The sequence below is a fragment of the Cryptotermes secundus genome, unplaced genomic scaffold (genome assembly GCF_002891405.2).
Source record: "Cryptotermes secundus unplaced genomic scaffold, Csec_1.0 scaffold254, whole genome shotgun sequence".
Lineage (NCBI taxonomy): Eukaryota > Metazoa > Arthropoda > Insecta > Blattodea > Kalotermitidae > Cryptotermes > Cryptotermes secundus.
Genome location: NW_019729211.1, coordinates 273,743 through 288,727, shown reverse-complemented (window position 1 = coordinate 288,727; position 14,985 = coordinate 273,743). Strand labels below are relative to the sequence as shown.

The following is a 14,985-nucleotide window of genomic DNA, read 5'->3' as shown; positions in this document are numbered from 1 at the left end:
TAAATGTCGGGATAATATTTAAATGAATCTCAGAATGACTGAGTGGGAGGGTTTGGTCTGAATTAATCTGGCAGAAGGTAGGGTAGAGTGACAGAAACGAAAAAGGATTCCATAAAGGGTGGGGGGGAGGGAGGGCAGATTCTTTAATAGTTTAGCAGCTATCAGCTTCTCAATAAGCGTTCTGGTGTTTTGTAAACATACCCCAGTTGAATAACTACAAACACTGATACAGCTTCGATACGTAACCTACGAACCAAAAAATAAATACCTAAAATATTGAAGTCCATTTGCTTAATTAAGTATTATGCATTGAAGACATACGGTGGAGTGAAGGTATTGCTCCATGATTCTTGACCTCGGAACTTGGTGGAGTTGTCAGCTTCACGTCCCGGTCCCTTTACCCCCGGGAAGAGCCCCAGTGTGCCCACTGGTTAGGAGGCTGGATACGCCCCAGAGACGGTCTGGACGCTGTGGGGAAGATAAGAACCTTACCAAGCTGGGATTCGAATGCGGGTCGTCCAGCCAGTAGCCGATCGCTATGCTGACTCATAAACAAACACCTGCACTCTTAAATTGCCAATGCGTATCAGCTAATTTGACAACGAAATAAGACTTAAAGATTACAGGAATATGTAATCGACCTTCATGCATGAAAATCATTTTTCATAACAAGCGTCACGTAACTTCGAACAAGGCCAAGAGTAACCTTGTATGCGCAGAAAAAAAAAATTCAGACAATGGGGTGAAAGGGGGGTCGGTGAAAGTGGAAAAACGAGTGTTAAGAAAATCCATCCACCAGAAGCTATGCGCGGGATTTGACTAGGAATGCGGGGTCTTGTTCAAAGTTACGTGACACTGTCTGTAACTACTAACTGTAAAAGGTTACAAGAAGGTTGCAGTTTTGCCACCAACACAGACTTTGTAACGTACTTGTGTGAATGGTTTGTATTGTCACATGTTTGGAATCCAGAAGGGTTACTTCCGTGGAAACGCTAGAACAGACCGTTGCATAGGAAGTAACAATAGCAGTATTGCAATTCTAATAGTGAGTCTACACGGTTACAACAGAAGGTTACTGCGTAGCACCGGCCGCGGATATATAAGAAGGTAATGCATTCACCGAGACAGTCTTGGGATAACCGAGATCGAAGACAGTTGAGATGGTTGAGATCCAGCTGCGGTCAGAGAGAGTTGGAAGATTGCCGCCGCAGAATACAGTTGAAGTGATACCATTTGTATTTGAGTGTGTAAGAATAAATGTGTGTGAAGTTATTTGTTGCGTGGCATACCGAACACGTGACAATATGATTGGAATATCCTGAGTTACTATTATTATTCCTTATCGCCTGTATGTTTTCTTTATATCTAGTTTGGAATGTTTGGACTGTCTGTATTTTAAAGGCCAGTCCATCTCATTTGGTATACACCATTTTTTCATGCCTATCTATTTCTACTATGTTTTGTACTGTGTTTATTGTTCAGAATTCAGTCTCCTTTTGTGCCTCTTTACAAAGTTTTGTGATTTTCTTTGTCTCTTTTCTGCTATATGTAAAAATAGCCAATTTTGATGTTTGGTGCTGCAGACTTGTGTTTTTGTTGTTTTGAATGTCTTACGCTTAAGTTTTTATTATATTCATTGTTATGTAATATGTCTTGTATAATGTTTAGTTCCCTTGTTTTTGCTTCATTTGATGTTGGATATGTATTCATTATGTTCATTAAGTAACTAATGCTTGCTGTGCAATTGCATTTATCCTCAAGTAGTCTTGATGTTTCTAGCAGGTAGTTCTATAGCAGTACTTGGCAGAAAGGGGGTTAAAGAAAGCCAGACAATCCCAGCAAGAGAACAGTTGAGCTGAGACTCCAGAATTGTGGCCTAACACTGTAGTAGCTCCATTGGAACAAAATTCTATTCGATTGTGTTCTAAACATTCAGTAAATCTATGCATTGAGATATTGAAAGTGAGGTTTAGCAAATAGTTTCTGCACCTGTTAAACTCAGTTGTACTAAATAAATAAATTGATTCCTGATTATTGTCAATATTACATGTTAAAGAAATTATTGAAGAACTCATTTTTAAAGATTGTACTTGCTTTATTTATTATGGTGGAAACTTGTGTTATTTTCCCAAGAACTTGTTTTCATAGCCTATATAAGTTTTTTTTTAATTGGGCAAAATAATTTGTTTTGAATATAAAGAAATCCCATCGTCTGATCAATTTTTCAACCGCAGTTCTATTTCTTCTTCTGTATCCATCACTGGTTGCTTGCACTTTATTAAATTGTAGACTGTATTAAAAATATGAGTATGAATAGCTGAAGAGTTCTATTTTCTGGGATATAATGCTATGTATTTAGGAGGAACATATATCCTTCATCTTCAGGGTCGAAGAATAAGCCAAGCAAGATACCAGCTGAGCAAGATCCACTGCTTACCACCTGCTTTTGTGCTGGTATCTTGCTCGTCTTATTCTTCAACTATGAAGATGGATGCAGTATGTTCCTCCAAAATATTGTTAACTATCAATTATATCCTAGAAGATAACCACTGCTGTGAGAACCTCAAATCCTACATGAACAGTTGAAGTTCAGCATTTTTCATTAGTTTTCTTTTCAACTGAAAAAATTAATTGATTTTTTCATTTCTAATATTTTTACATCTTTTAACATGCGATGTTGGTGATGCATGTTCATTAAGCTTCCTATACATTGATGGTTGCTGGATCAGTCTTGTTAATCCATGGGTAACAACATAGCATATCTCCATTCAGAAGGTGGACATGCTCTTTTTGATGTACATCACCCATTGTTGGCCAAGAGGTCTTATTCATAAAGTACTCCAATCAAACTGGCAAACTCTTTTCTACATTGCTGCTAGCAGTTTTCATATGAGAAGAATTCTGCCTTTGACAGACTTTGCTGATTTTGATGGTTCTGACTCACTTTAAACTCATTTTCCAGACTTGTTTGTGGCATAGCTGAGAAAACTGGTGTTCATTCATGTGGTTGTGTGGAAAAATTTCCCTTTAAAATGGTGGTTCATTAACATGTGCCACAAAAAAATGGCATGCCACAAGTGCTCATGGAAAAGGGACCTAATACAGTGCACAGCTATTTACCTCATTACTTCAAGCTTCTTGGGCTTACCACCAAGACAGTTTCTTTGTTAGGCTCATATTGTTAACTCATCCTTCAATATATTAAAAATGAGAAAATGTTCATTAACTCGCTTACAGAAAAAGCATGGCGTTACTCAAAAATCAAAATATAAAAGCTGCACCACTCACTCTCTGGTCACTAATAGCAACTACTACCTGATTTCATGTTTGCAGCCAGGGAGTCATGGACCTCCATAGTTACATAATTTTTGTTTCCAACAGTACTGTTAGTACAAAGCCACTGGTTATAATTATTTGTTCAGTTTGGAAAATTTCCTTTTCCATCAGAAGATTTTGGAAGGTTGGGTGGAACCTGAAATTTAGAAACTGATTTGTTGGTTGGTCTATACAGGTACCTTACTGATCTCTAAAGGAACCAGTGAGTGACGGTTAGTTCAAATAGTAACTGAAGAGATGATAGTGCTTTACTGAATCATAAATCATGAAACGCACAAACCATATAGCAGGGTACTTTTACTTAATATATGAAAATGAGTATAATTTCTCTGTACTTACTACTACATCAACATTGCTTGTATTTGACCCGCAGTACTGTGGTACTTTTAATTTACAAATTACACAGCATTATTGTACAAACTCCAGTATACACAATACAGCTAAAAGTGTTTTAGTAATTAGCTGGTCTGATAATGGTTTGGAATTTGATCACACATTGTGTCATATCAAAGAATTAAAATAATTGTAATTACATTGGTAAATTCATATATTAATTCATATATTATTTGAAAACAGTACCTTACTAGATGCATGAAGAAATATTTGTCTTATCACACTCATTACAGACCAGAAAAGAATTTTTCTCTTCAGTCAGCTTCAATACCTTCCACATAAAACAGTTACTTTTACCCTGGATACTAATGAAATACAGTGGAACCTCGCTTAATGAGCATAATTCGTTCCAAAATCTTACTCGTAAGTCGAAACACTCGTTATGTGAAACAATTTTTCCCATATAAATTAATGTAAAATACGATACTGTGTTCCATGCCGAAAAAAATACTCAAACAATTTTATGTATAACGTTTATTCAAATAAAATTATATATACAGGGTTAAGGAGTGTGAATCATCTTCATCTTTTCTTCTATGCGGAATGAACCAACCTGGAATGGTAATTTGATTTGCAAAAAAAAAAAAAAAAAATAGAAATAATTAGTTTATTATTTATGATACATATCTAATTCATCTTTACTAGAAAGCTGTCTAGAGACATTTGTTTTTGTCGACACTTCAAAATTTGGGAAAATGCGACACAGCATTATCATTAAATGAATTTGTGGCGCGCATAGCCACTGTCTTATTAGGGTGATGCTTCTCAACGTACAATGCAACAGTTTCCCATGCTTTCAGCATTTCTCTTATTGTGCTAGAAGATTGTTGCTTTGCTGCTACCTCCTCCTCCTCCTCTGACAAACTCTCCTCCACAACTTCTTGCTGTGAAACACAGTGCAACTCCAAATCATGCAAATCGTTGATGTAGACCAATTGTATGTGCGTGCTAGAACAGCCACGCTCACACCTCGTTCTGGCTTTTCAATGATTTTACATTTCATTTCTACGGTTATTTTTATTCTCTAATGGCTGTCTTCTTGCGGCTTTTTCTTCGGGGACATTTTTGCAAGGGTTATTAAACTTTGCACAAAAAGAATCACAAATAATATGTATGAACACAAGTTTCGAAAAATATGTGATCACAAGCGACACTAAGATGCTAGCGGAACAAGTGCTAAACACAGACTGACATAGCAAGTGCGCAATCCGGGACTTCCCCTCTTGTCACTCGTTATGTGGAACGTCGCTCGTTAAGCGAGTCATGTTTTTACAATTTGTTTTGCTCATTATACAAATTACTCGTTATGAGAGGTGCTCATTAAGCAAGGTTCCACTGTACTGCATTAAAAAAGGCCGTTCCATAATTCAGGCATTTGTTACCCGCTTCCCAACACAGCAGCCCAGGTTCAATCCCAGGTCAGTTCATATGGGATATATGGTGGACAGAGTAGCATTGGCACAGGTTTTCTCCAAGTTCTTCAGTTTGCCCACCAATTCTCATTCTTCAAACTTCCCCACAGTTAATATTCAACCTGTCATTGATTCTATATGGTCTTAATACTGACAGTGTCATTAAGTCACCAACTTCGAAGAACAACTCTATTGGAGAGTTAAACAGAAACAAGACCTGTATAAAATATTAGCCTGCTTCTTGATATACATGGCAGTAGTGGTGCCTATTGACTATAATGCTAATGACACAAAACTAATATGTCTGTGTCCGTGTCCAGAAGACGTTTAACTTAAAATGTTTTTATTATGGTTTTCATTTTTAATTAAAAAACTTTAGCTTCCATTTTTGTGTTTCATAAATGGAAGTGCTTGTACACAGTATCATTGCACACTTTCATAAAAATGTTCTTGCTAATTAAATGTGTTCCTTTGCATGATTTGGAGCAGGGATACCACAGTCAGTAGAGTGACTGGCTATGTATGAGCTTGATGACAAGAAGGGTCAGAGTTCGAGTCCCGGTAGGGTCAAGAATTTTCTCGTCTCCCTGTTGTCCAGACTGGTTCTTGGGCTCACCCAGCCTCCTTTCCAATGGGTACTGCTGGCTCTTTCCCTGGGGGTAAAGCTGCCAGGGCGTGAAGCTGACCACTCCCCTCCAACTAGTGCCGAGGTTAAGAAAATGTGGATCTCCCATATGTCTTTATGGCATAGTGCTTAATTAATTAAGCACAGGGACAACTTTACCTTTTTTACCTGTGCATAATTAAGTACCACACCATGAAGATGTATGGGGGAGTGAAGGTACAGCTCCTAGCATTCTTAACCTCACCGTTAGGTGGATGTGGATGATTAGCTTCATGCTTTGGCTGTTTACTCGAGGTACTTAATGGATAGAAGGCAGGGTGAACCCAAAGCAGGTCTAGACTTGGTGACAGATAAAAAAAATCCCTGTCTATGTCAGGAATCCAACCCTGTACATGCAGTCCATAGCCAGTCACAATCAGGCTGCTTGTCATTCTTCAAGAGAATCTGTTTCAGTGTCAGGAATTTCTGGAAATACTTATGTAGGTAATATTCTGTATATACAGTAGAACTTGGTTATAACGTCATCAAAGGGACCTAAAAATAGTGTCGTTATAAACGAATGTCGTTGTAACCGAAATGGGCACTTCCACAGTAGCCTTATGTTAGTCACGTAAAAATCTACCAACAACTGAATTAAAATGTTGCATTTTTTAGTGAATTACGTAGTTAAATACAGACTAAAGTAACATTAACGTGGAATTAATATGGATTCTCCATATTGTTTGTACTGTAGAATTCACCAAACCAAATTCGCGGCATACATCAGCATTTTTCCTTCCATTTTCTATTTCATGAATCACTTTAACTTTCTCTTCAATGCTTAAAACTTTCCTTTTCATTGCCATGTTTTTGCTACTGCACTTCTCTGGGTTTAGGCAGGAACATTATAGGGTAAGTAGACAATGTGAGGTCCTGTTAGACGAGATTATAGGAAAGGAATGCAGTTAACAACCTGCCGCGTCCTCTTGCACTATTCACGCAGTCCCACCCCACACCCTTGTTTTTGCATAAAACCCACGCTCCTCTTGCAGCCCGCGGTTGTATTCTTCCAGGACAGTCACGTCAGCAAGTAGAGAAAGTGAGGGTGGGCAGACACATCGAACTTTCCCACGATATCAGAGAAATTCAGGAATGAAAATGACGTTACATACGAGGTTGATGCATTGGTGCATGTCGTACTAAGCAAGGTATAAAAACAGTTGCTTTATGAGGAATTAGTTCGTACCATTGAATATTTGACGCAATAGACAAGGTGTCACAGAAACCGATGTTGCTATAACCAAGTTTTACTGTAGTTACTTATGTTCACTGAGTTTTACTCCTTTGCCTTCTTCACGCCTACTGCTGTCAAAATCCTATTTAAAACATTTCCATGGTCCTCTTTCTTCTTTACTATTTACCTTGTATGTTCGTGATTCCATGCTTTCTCTTATCTTTAATGAAATCAAAAATACCTTCTTTTTTTTTTCAAGAAATGCCTTGAAAGAGGTATTTCTGAAGCACTAAAATGTCAAGAAGTATTTACACACATCTGGAAAATTTATACAATCATGCTGACATTTTTCCATTAAAAAGAAAGGAGGAGAGTGGTTTTGCAAACTGCCACACATATGAAGAAGTAAAACTAATATATATATATCTTTTCTTAAATATATACAGGATGGGGCGCAGAAACTTCCTTTTTGTGAAGACGCATTGTGAAGGGAGGGGGGGTCATAGAAAAGTGGGGATAGGCTCGGCGAATGCAGCAGTTGCAGAAGTTTCTGTCTAATACCCCTCAGTAGGAAATATGAGGTGGACGAGCGAGCAGCATGCATTTGCTGTCGAAGCCTATTTTTCAAACAACCATTCCTACGTGGTGGTGCAGCGTGCGTTTGGTACTCACTTCGGAATTAAGTCCAGAGGTCCGGTTCCCGACCGAAAATCGATTGTTTTGAGGGTTGAGAACTTTAGGACAACTGGGAGTGTGGTGAAAAAATCATCAGGACGACAACGGACCATTACAATGCCAGAAAATGTGGAGGCAGCCGACAGTCGATTTTGAGATCTTTTTCGAACCAGCTCTTGAAGAAATGCATCTAGGAAATGTCTGGTTCCAACAGGATGGTGCCATGGCCCACACAGCCCGAGCTTCGATGACAGTTTTGAGGGCAAATTTCCCTGGATGGCTCATCTCGCTTCGAGGTGACATCCCATGGGCAGCATACTCACCTGATCTAATGACCTGTGATTTTCTTTTATGGGGATACCTCAAGGTAGAGGTTTTTAAACATCGCCCCACAAACCTGCTTCAGCTGAAGAATGTTATTCGGCAGGAACTAGCCCAAATTCCGGTGTACATGTTGGAATGTGTAGAGCGGAACTTCAGAAAACGGTTGCATCAGTGCATAGAGAACGGTGGCCACCACCTTCAAGATATTTTGTTTAAAACTACATAATTTAAAACTTTAAAGTATGTTCTTTCATTAGCTAAACATAAATTTTGTCTATCAGCAATAATTTTTCTTTTATTCACCTTCAAAAAAGGAAGTTTCTGCCCTCCACTCTGTATTTCTGGGATTTTAATGTTAATATAAATATATAGTTCTAGTATCTCAGATTTTCAATAAAAACAGTTGTAGCTGCAGTAACTGTTTTCCTCTAAGTCTTCATCCTGCATGAATGCTATGTGTACTTCTCAAAAGCCTCCTTTACTTGTGAGAAAACTGGTATTCAAGCAATCCATCTTCAACTGAAAAAAGAAAATAATATATTAATAATGACATAAAGTTTGTTCAGTCCTGCTTGGAAAAGGGATCGGAGATGTGTACATTTCCAGCAGTGGAAAGATGCTTCACATATGAAAGCAGTACACACTTCACAATAGAGTTTTTTCTTTCCTTCCTTACAGCAGAACACAAATTATAGGATACATGTAAGATTTGAGGTTTTTAGGGCGGTCACTATGAAGAAAGCAGTCTTCTGGGATGTGGCACTGTGTAGATGTGGTGTTAACCAATGTTTTGGAGGAACCTCCATCTTCAGGGTAGAAGGAAAAATAAGAAAATCAGCAAGCAAAGAGACAGTGAGAACAGAAGAACCCTGAAGATGGAAGCGATACGTTCCTCTGAAAGGTCAGTTAACACCACATCTACATGGTGCCACATCCCAGAAGACTGCTTTCTTCTGTAGGACATATTCTTCCACATGTTTAAACTAGAATGTTTTATTAAGATGTCTGGTAGATTGTGTTGGTTTATCAGACACAAATGATGTGCAGCCATGGATTCTGACTTCATCAGAAATATAAATCTTTCATATTTCTTATATTCTCATGCTCATTACAGCCTTTATGTAACCTGCATATTTCTTGAAGATATCAGTGTAAATACAAATTCAGAAAACTACAAAACTAAAAAAACAAAACAAAAAAACACTTGGTATTGCATTTCCAGTACTGCCCATAAATTACAATTTACTCTGTGACTGACATGGGTATCTTATGCTTTTGTTGTTATGTTTTTAATGTGCATCTGAAAAATGATTTATTGGTTATAGTTGTTTTACATTCTGCAAAACAATTACCTTTAGAGAGTTGCATATTTGTAAAATATCTGCTACCTCAAGAAGTTTCAGATCCTACACAAGGTAAACATTTGTCTGATAATTACCCTATCCAGAATGGGCTAAAACAAGGAGATGCTTTATCGCCACTCCTTTTCAACTTTTCTTTAGAATATGCCATGAGGAAGGTTCACAAAAACCAGGTGGGACTGAAATTAAATCGGACACATCAGCTGCTGGTGTATGCTGATGATTTAAATCTACTGGGTTATAATACAGATACCATAAAGAAAAACACACAGACTTTAATTGATGCAAGTAAGGAGATTGGTCTAGAAGTAAACACAGAGAAAACTAAGTATATGTTGCTATCTCATCACCAAAATGCAGGGCAAAATTATGACATAAAGATAGGTAACAGATATTTTGAAAATGTGGCACAGTTCAGATATTTGGGAATGATAATTAATCAAAACCAGATTCAGGAGGAAATTAAAGAGGAGACTGAACTCTGGTAATGCTTGCTACCATTCAGTCCAGAACCTTTTGTCTTCTTGTCTGCTGTCCATAAACATAAACATTAGAACATACAAAACTATAATTTTGCCTGTGGTTCTGTATGGGCGTGAAACTTGGTCTCTGACGTTATGGGAGAAACATAGACTGAGGGTGTTCAAGAATAGGAGGTTGGAAAAAACCTCATAATGGGGAGCTTCATAACTTGCACTGTTCTCCAAGTATAATTAGAATGATCAAGTCAAGGAGGCTGAGATGGGTAGGATATGTAGCATGAATGGGGAGAGGAGAAATGCATATAGGATACTGGTGGCAAAGCCATATGGAAAGAGACCACTGGGAAGACCAAGGCATAGGTGGGTGGACAATATTAAAATGGCTCTTAGAGATATAGGATGGGATGTTATGGACTGGATCGATCTGATTCAGGATAGGGACCAGTGGAAGGCTTTTGTGAACATGGTAATGAACCTTTGGGTTCCACAAAATGCTGGGAAGTTCTTGAATAGCTGCATAATTGGCAGCTTCTCAAGAAAGGGTCAGCTCCATGAATGAGTAAGTGATTGTCTTTACCAGCCGTTCCCTGGCAATGGCTTATAACAGCTTCACAGGCTTAGGTCCTCCCTTCACAGCATCCCATGCAGAACTGAACTCTCTTCTCACTTTGTCCCTTGTTTATAACATCTTGGCATGGACAACACAATGGCCGTTGCATAGCAACGGCTGTACACCCTATAATATGATGCATAATGGTTCTCTCTGTATGATGATGGAGGTGACATTTCATGTCTTTTGAAAATCTTATGTGACCAACAGGTCAGACTATTTATTTAAATGGAAGTGCAACTGCTGTCTTGGACTCTATCCACAGGAAAAAAATATGTCATTAGTATGAACAAGTATAAAACCAATTTCATGATTGTATGTCTCACTTCACATGCACACACAAACATATATATATATATATATAGACCTGCATGTATTACAAGTTGAGTAAAGTAATTTTTGATGTATTGCAAATATTTTAAAATACATTACCAGTCATATACCACATGCAGTCCATCAGAATGGCATCTTTTATGAAATTTAGTTTTGCCTCTGTATAAAACTGTATACCAGCAAAGTGACTATTAGTTTCTCACAGAGGGCTTGCTCCATGAGTTAGATATAAAGAATTTACTCTTAAATTTACTACTCATGTTAAAGTCATAGCTCAGCTGTTGTTAAATACTGGCTTCTCACTACACAGCTTTGGAATCAATCCCAGGTAACTCCATGAGGTTCACTGTGGATGAAGTGGCAATGGAGCAGTTTATCCTTCAGGTTTCCCTTGCGAATTATCATTCCACATACCACCATTGATCCATACTCATCTGTCACCAACTCCTGTCTTAAGTAATGGCTCTGACCAAACAGAGCTTAACTACATCCTCAGCCTTTAAGTTCAGGCTTCATCTCTCAGACTAGGCACTTGGTTGATCAGTTTACTTTTACTTTTAACTACTCAATGTAACTCAATTTTCACCTGTCTTCTATGTGTTTCATCTGTATATTCCTGGAAGTTACAGCACTGCAAATTTTTTACAGTGAAAATGTTAATGTAATTAATTAAAGTTCCTATCTCATGCATAAATGAACATTCCCAGATTTCTTGCCATTGCAACTTTTTGTGACTGAATAAACTAAATGTAATATGGATACCTTTTTAATGACTGATCCATTAATAAGTGACTATGTGTGCATTAACTGCAGAAGCAAACTGAACACAAGTTGATTCCCTCCACAATATATGTTTGATATGGAAAGTTCTTTTGGTACACTTGCATTCATTCTGAAGATATAACATTAATATGGTATGCTGCTGCTATGGCTCAGGCTCTTGTGTTACCCCTCATTTGCTTCCTTACATGCCATAGCACAGTGCAGATCAACATTTATTTTGAGCATGACTTGACATTTACATTAATGATGTCCATATCATATAATGTGCATCCAGAGCACAGTGTGGGAGTCAGTAGATGGATAATCTAAGCAGGAGCGCAGTGAAGCGTAATGTTGTTCAACTGGATATTCCAATGTGTGTTCTTGTTGCTTTTTGTTTTGTTTTCTTCTGATATTGTTGTTTGAAACATTTTTATCAATAACCAATTTTGATGGTCAGAAAACATATGTAACTTTCAGTTGTCTGATTAGTGTACTGTCACCCAACCAATTCCTTTTTAAGATATCTCCATATTTGTTGCCTTCTGTACTATAAAGTGAAGACATTCATTGGAATGCTGTTTCTTTCTGGAGGCTTTGTAGTAGTTTCACACCTTCTTGGATTCACTGGGTTATATACTCATACACTAAGTACAAGTGAACACAACGCCAATATGTACATTAGATGACAAATAACTAAAGGGGCTGAAACACACTACTGAAGAATAAACATCTGGGTCTTTTTCACAGCAAATTATTTTGGTGACAAAGGAGCGAAATTCTCTATTCTATGTAGCTATTTATCACTTGGCATATACCAGTGGTTAGTAGTGTGTGGTTTGTGAACTTTTACACAAAATGATTCACAGCACATTATTGAGTTCCAACATAATTGTACAAAAAGGATGTGGAATGCAAATTCTGTTAGAAAAAGTAAAGTAAAAGTAAGTCATGGTATATTTTAGTTATGTAAATCAGATGCATAGCTAGTCTATTTTCCTTTCTGGAGATAAACGTTTCGTGGGGCTCCACATAAGCCTGACAGCATGGATGGGGGGGGGGAGGATTTCGGGGAGAGATTCTTAAAGACAAACTGCACAAAGAGTTTTAGATCAGCACTTTCAGGGATGGGGGGGCTATCCTACAAGCCGGACGGTCATTGGTTCAAGTCCCGATGAGGTCATTGGATTTTTCCAATTGACCTAATCCTTCCAGCCACACTATGGCCCTGGGGTTTACTCAGCCTCTAACAGAAATGGGTACCAAGAATTAATTAAATAATTTTCCTGGGGAGTAAAGTGTGGCCGGTGGGTAAGGTTGACAACCTTACTGCCATCTTTGAGCCGATTGTCTAGATAATGTGGGACCCTCAATGTCTCACAACCCTATGGGCCTCACGGCCTGGTACAGGGATAGCTTTACTTTTTTTTCTTTTTTTTTCTTTTTTTTTTCTTTTAGGGATGAGGTTCAAGAAGTGGGAACCACTGGTATACACCAATTTGCCAAGTCAGAAAATCTGTACCTGTATGCAGAGAACATGGATTCAGCTCTGATACTTGATGTTCACTGGATCAACATGCCAAAAGAGCAAAATCTGATGTTTGAAATAATTAGCAGATTAAAAGACATGAGAACACTACACATACATAGTTTTTAGACATATACATGTTAACTATGTCATGCCTGGAGTAACATAAAGCACAGCAACAAAAGTCAACTCACATGCTTCAACATCTTTGGAGTTGCTGTAACTGTGAATGTGGCAATACAAGTCTTGAGTTGGGGCCTGGAGATGCTGCCCTCGCACTGCTGACAACAGAAACACCAAGGATATGGTGTAATGTACAAGTTAAAAAGAACTTCTTTCTCAGTTATTTAAAATGTTCTTAGAACATTAAACAGTGCTTTTTCCCAGAAAATCATGGACACTTTAAACATTGTCCATTAAAACAAATTCGGGTATAGTTAGGAAACTAGTTTAATAAGGTAAAGGAAGGTTAGGACGAGATGACAAGGATGATGCCTCTTCCAAGCGGGTATGTTTCTCAACAGACTGTTTCATATATGTATGCAGGGAACTATATTCACTTGGGCGCCGGTCACGGTAGCTGAGCGGTCTAAGGCATGCACTGTCCTCCCTCGCTCGGAAGCCAGGATCGTGGGTTCAAATCCCACTCAGAACATGGATGTTTGGTGTTTGTGTATGTGCGTTTTTCTGTGTTTGTGTACTGGTAGAGGCCTTGCGACGAGTTGATCACTCGCCCAAGGAGTCCTACTGTATGTCTCAGATCTAGTAAACCGGAGTGGAACAGAGAGTTTCATGGAGGTAGGCCTAGGCCCAAATGAGGGCTGTAGCACCAATGGAAAAAAAAAATTCATGTGGGTATTCCAGTTATTAAGCAGAATCCAAGAAGCATACAGCCCTGAAATTCCATTATGTAACATCAAATACATCTAGAATTTTTGTTTTTTCACTTAGTAGAGGGTGGAGTCCAACTGGGTTCACTTAGCACAGCAGCCACTGATTGGCCTATTGTACCTGCCCTGGGTGATTATGATGATGGAGAATTTGGTGGAATGAAGATTTGCAGGGGAAACCGACGTACTCGGAGAAAGCCCGCCCCAGCGCCACTTTGTCCACCACAAATCCCACTTGACCAGACCCGGGATCGAACCCGGGAAGCCAGCGACTAACTGCTTGAGCTATGGCGTGGCCTTACAATTTTTGTTACTAGTAGCAGAAACAAAGGTTCCATAACTTCCAGGTTCTACTGAATAAATGAGGAACTTCCCATACTGTTATTCCATGTGCACAAAAATTTGTGTGCGAGATCTGTAATTGTCATTATGCAATTTCACGTTAGCAGACTGCATGAACATTATTTATAAAGCAGGTCACAAAGGAGCATGAAGTATTTTGTTTGTTTCATGTCTATTCTGTGAGTACTGATAATATCTTGATGTGGATATAAGAAGTGTAAAGTTCATGGCACAAAAGCTTACACAACAAATGATAAGACCTCCTGCTGTTCCTCAATGGGTGTAACGCTAGTAACTGTAGGAAATAAGAATCAAAAAAGAATATGGTACTCTTTTTACATAAATGGAGTATATTGATCAGAACTATTATTAAAAATTAATAGTTCTCTCTTGAAACTATTTTTTGTATAATATTCACAAATGACATCTATAATATGTTACTGGCATATGTATAAATAAATATAACTACAGTGGAAACAATCATCACAATGATATAATATACATAAGACCCACTAATGACTGAAAGAAGACAATGTTTATAGGAACAAAACAAAATAACCACATAAAATAACTCCTGAACCATAAAACAAATCCTCTGAGGTTTTTAAACAATACAACGCTAAACAAAGTGCCTCAGATTAAAAATGTTGCAGCACATCTGATAGACATTCTTCATTTACAATTTGAGAAACTAGTTTC

The 14,985-nt window shown here is 38.1% G+C and overlaps 1 protein-coding gene across 2 annotated transcripts in view; it reads right to left on the bottom strand.

Annotated features, from left to right (window-relative positions):
- Window positions 1-8,232: 8,232 nt before the first annotated feature.
- Window positions 8,233-14,985, bottom strand: part of LOC111865377 (segment polarity protein dishevelled homolog DVL-3) — a 70,082-nt gene continuing 63,329 nt past the window's right edge. For both annotated transcript variants that reach the window (XM_023853349.2, XM_023853351.2), the window contains exons 15-16: window positions 13,249-13,335; window positions 8,233-8,497 (exon numbers count right to left, since the gene is read on the bottom strand). In XM_023853349.2, the coding sequence (XP_023709117.1) occupies window positions 8,457-8,497; window positions 13,249-13,335 (128 nt within the window). In that variant the 3' untranslated portion in view covers window positions 8,233-8,456. The remainder of the gene's footprint in view (window positions 8,498-13,248; window positions 13,336-14,985) is intronic.